Source organism: Triticum urartu, chromosome 1A (assembly GCF_056163025.1).
Source record: "Triticum urartu cultivar PI428250 chromosome 1A, HENAU_Tu73, whole genome shotgun sequence".
Classification (NCBI taxonomy): domain Eukaryota; kingdom Viridiplantae; phylum Streptophyta; class Magnoliopsida; order Poales; family Poaceae; genus Triticum; species Triticum urartu.
The window spans coordinates 515,708,157-515,711,992 of record NC_141873.1 but is presented as its reverse complement, the minus strand read 5'-3'; the positions used below and the strand labels follow the sequence as shown (position 1 = coordinate 515,711,992).

Below are 3,836 nucleotides of genomic sequence, written 5' to 3'. Positions count from 1 at the left end.
AAATAAAACTATCTAAGAAAAAAATACAATAATAAATATTTTGAAATTTCCAGATTAAATAGAAAGTGACATTGTTTAAAATTCATCCCAAATGCTAATTTGTAATTCAGCAAATGAAGTTGTCTGGGAATGATAGAGAAAAGCTGAGCAATAGAGAAACACCACATTAGGAAAAAAAACTTATGAAAATGCTGCAAAAAATATACTTGTGAAAACACATGATTGATCCATGTCTGCTTCAGTTATAAATGATTTTGTGTTGTGACGTCTCCAAGCCATTGATACACCTTCACATCCAAATCCAATATTTATTTATTTTTGAAAGTATCCAAATCCAATATTAGTCCATGGACAGGAAGATGCGCGGAACGCCAACGCGTGGTACGAAAGCCAACGCGTAGGAACGAATCACGTGGTACGCAGTGCGCGGCGGTGAGCTCCATTTCTCATGCACGCTGGTCTCCATGCGACGGGCATCCTCAACCGTACGCCCCTTCGAACGAGCAGCCGGAGCGACGCCGGCGCCCGCCGGGGTCAGCACCGCGTCGGCTTGCTCCTGCACGATGCTCCACGCCTCCCGGACGTGCCGCTCCTCCGTCAGCGAGTTCCCGATGGCGCACCGCAGCACGTACATGCCGCCCACCACCGCGCAGCTCATGTACGCGCGCCCCGTCGCGTTCACCGCCTCCAGCAGCCTCCGGTTGAGCTCGTTCGTCGTGGCCTCGGCCGTGCCGTCATCGGCGGCGTCGGTGGCGGGGCGGAGGCGGAAGCAGACGAGTCCGAACCGCGCCGGCACGGGCACCTCGAACCGCGGGTCAGCGCGCACCATGGCCTCGAAGGCCGCGGCCATGCGCACGTGGGCGCGCACGAAGCCGCGGAGGCCCTCCACGCCGTGGCAGCGGAGCACGAGCCACAGCTTCAGCGCGCGGAACCGGCGGCTCAGCGCCACCTGCCAGTCCTTGTAGTCCACGACGGCGGATGCCGCCGCGTCCTTGAGGATCACGTCATCGTCGGTGCCGAGCGCCGCCACGAGCGCCGTGGGATGCCGCACCCACAGCGCGCAGCAGTCCATGTTCGCCAGGAGCCACTTGTGCGGGTTCGTGCTGAACGAGTCCACGGCCTCGGCGCCGGCGGCGATGTGGCTGAACTCCGGGCAAATGCACGCGGCGCCGGCGTAGGCCGCGTCCACGTGCACCCACACGCCGTGCCCCGCCACTGCGGCGCACAGCTCCCGGAGAGGGTCGACCGCCGCCGTCGGAGTGGTCCCCACAGTCGCGCACAGGAAGAGAGGGACCCTCCCCGCCGCCTCGTCGGCGCAGACGGCGGCCTGCAGTGCCGCCGGCGACAGCGTGAAGCCGCTCTCGCGGCACGTCGGTATCACCCGGCAGTTCGCCCGGCGAATGCCGGCGACGTGCGCGGCCTTCTTGAACGAGAAGTGGGTCTGGTCGGAGCAGTAGACGACGAGGTCGCCCATCCTCTCGTCGCCTCTTAGTTCGGCGAGCTTCCGGTCCCTCGCGGCGACGATGGTGCAGAGCATGGCCTCGCACGAAGTCCCCAGCAGCGTGCCGCCGCCGCCACCGCAGAAGAGCAGCTGCTCCGGGAGGTGCAGCGCCTTCCCGAGCCAATCTGTAACAACGGTCTCTAGCTCGGTGGCCGCCGGCGAGGCGGCCCAGGTGAAAGGGTTGATGTTGAGGCCCGCGGCTAGGGCCTCGCCGAGCGCGCCCACATTGCTGGCCGTCGCCGCGAAGTGCGCGAAATGACGGGGGCTCTGCCAGTGGGTGACGCCGGGAAGGATGAGCTCGCGGACGTCGCGCAGCGCCGAGGCGAGCGCGTCGGGCTCCGGCCACGACGGCGCCGTGTCGGGAAGCTGCCGGGCTAGGAACCCGGGAGCGACGGTCGGGCGAACAGGGTACTCGTCAATGCGGTCGTAGTAGTCCGCGATGAAGTCCACAACTTGACGTCCCTGACGACGGAACTCGCCGGCGTCTAGCGGAAGGGGTCCAACTCCGAGCGTAGGCGTAGCAGCCGCAGCCGGGGGTGAGCCGGTGTCGTTGGCGTGGTTGAAGCTTGCCATGGCAGGGGGCAAGAGCTAGAACTTGATCGACTGGAGTGCCTACACTGGGTTATGAGCCTGTGACTCTGCAGAAGAAGGCGTGGAGTGTGGCTCATTTAAAGGCCGGCGTGCATCGCTGCATGCATTTTTTTCTTCTGATGATAAGTGTCACATTATATTTTTTTCTAAAATAATAAATACCACAGGTGTGACACGCAGCACTCGGGCCATGACGTTTTTTAAACTAAAATTATCGTTCAAAAGAAAAAATAAACCAAAACTTGCCATCCAAAAAAAAAGTTATCATGCTCAACAACTAAACTTGTCATCTCCACGTCACTAAATTTATATCATAAAAAACGTTGTTGCCATGTGTTCATGCCACACGTGTGATAATTGTGAGGATCCTAGTTTTTAAGGACTTTGCTACCCCTACATCTTAATAATCTCATATACTAGTACATAGTACTATACTCAGGATCCTATTATTATTAGTGAGAAGTTGATAGGGAAAGTACCCTTCTGAGTTCGAGCTCAAATTAGTTCAGATGAACAGTAAAAAATCAGAAATTTTTGTGATAAACTTTGACAAAGGTTCTAAGTGTTTGCAAATTTTCATCATGAGATCATATTCGTGGAAGCCGTGGCAATTAAAATAAAACCATTGCTCCAAAATGCTTTCGAAGGTAGCATTTTCGGAGCTTCAATTGTTTTGTCACACCTTCCACAAATGTAATGTCTGATGAAAATTTGCAAGCACTTATAACATTTATCATAGTTTACCAGAAGAAAATTTCTGTTTTTACTGTTCATCTGAGATAATTTGAGCTTGAGGTCAGAAATGCCATGTCCCCGCCTTACTGGTTTAGTTTCACCTCACCTCTCAGCCCCTTCATGCTGGTTTTTTCTCGCTCCCGCTAGGACTAAATCGATTTGCGTGAACTTTTTTGTTTGTTTTTTTCATGCTTGTTTTAGGGCATCTCCAATGACAACCCACAAAAAGCCTCCCGCATTTGTCCACGGACAGAGGTGTCAGTCCGCGGACACGGATGCGGGAGATCGTCATCTAACGCTAGCCACATACATTTTCACAACTCAAAACAACCGGACGAAATTCGTGCAAACACGGCGGATTTTATTGAAAATGGGATAATTTGTACATAAAACCGGATGGTATTTCATCTGGTGAACTAAAACTCTAAAACTAAAATCCTAAACTGTCCTATACTTCACAGTGACCTCGTAGCCAATGTCGGGCTGGCCGGTTACTCCTCCTTCGTCATCGTCACCCGACCGCCGTCGGAGTCGTCGTCGTCGGGCTTGGGGCGGCGGAAGGTGGTGGCGCCGCAACAGGGTTTCCTAGCAGCCGCCCGATGCTCGCGGCGTCCACGATGGCCGCGGCCGCAGTGTGCACAGCGCAGGAGGATGCGGAGAGTGGCACTCCTCCTTCACGACGCGTCAGGGCGGCGAGCGGCGCTCGTCATTGACGACGCGACAAGGTGGCGGCGAGCGGCGCTCCTCCTTCACGACACGTTGGAGCGGCAGTGAGAACCGCTCTTCCTTGACGCGGTGTCCGATTTGGACGCCGTGGCTGCGCGGCGGCGGAGAGCGTGGAGGGGATGTCGGCTCTTGCTTCATGGGAAGGAGCGCCCCTGGCGACGGAGCTGGCCCGTTGGTGTGGACGATGGAGCGACGGAGCATCAGCTTCATCTACTCCTCAAACTCCGTGTCGGTCCCGGCGTAGACCTGGCCCGGCACCGCTGGTGTGGACTGCAGTGGCGGC

General features: G+C 56.2%; 1 protein-coding gene across 1 annotated transcript; it reads right to left on the bottom strand.

The window, feature by feature from the left end:
- Nucleotides 1-288: 288 nt before the first annotated feature.
- On the bottom strand, nt 289-2,232 carry LOC125524213 (tyrosine decarboxylase). Its single transcript, XM_048689287.2, has one exon. The coding sequence runs from the start codon at nt 2,072-2,074 to the stop codon at nt 341-343; it is 1,734 nt and encodes a 577-aa protein (XP_048545244.1). The 5' UTR covers nt 2,075-2,232; the 3' UTR covers nt 289-340.
- Between the last annotated feature and the right edge of the window lie 1,604 nt (nt 2,233-3,836).

What these genes read in the sequence shown, in the direction of transcription:
- LOC125524213 (XM_048689287.2), bottom strand. Translation starts at nt 2,074, where the DNA reads ATGGCAAGCTTCAACCACGCCAACGACACCGGCTCACCCCCGGCTGCG.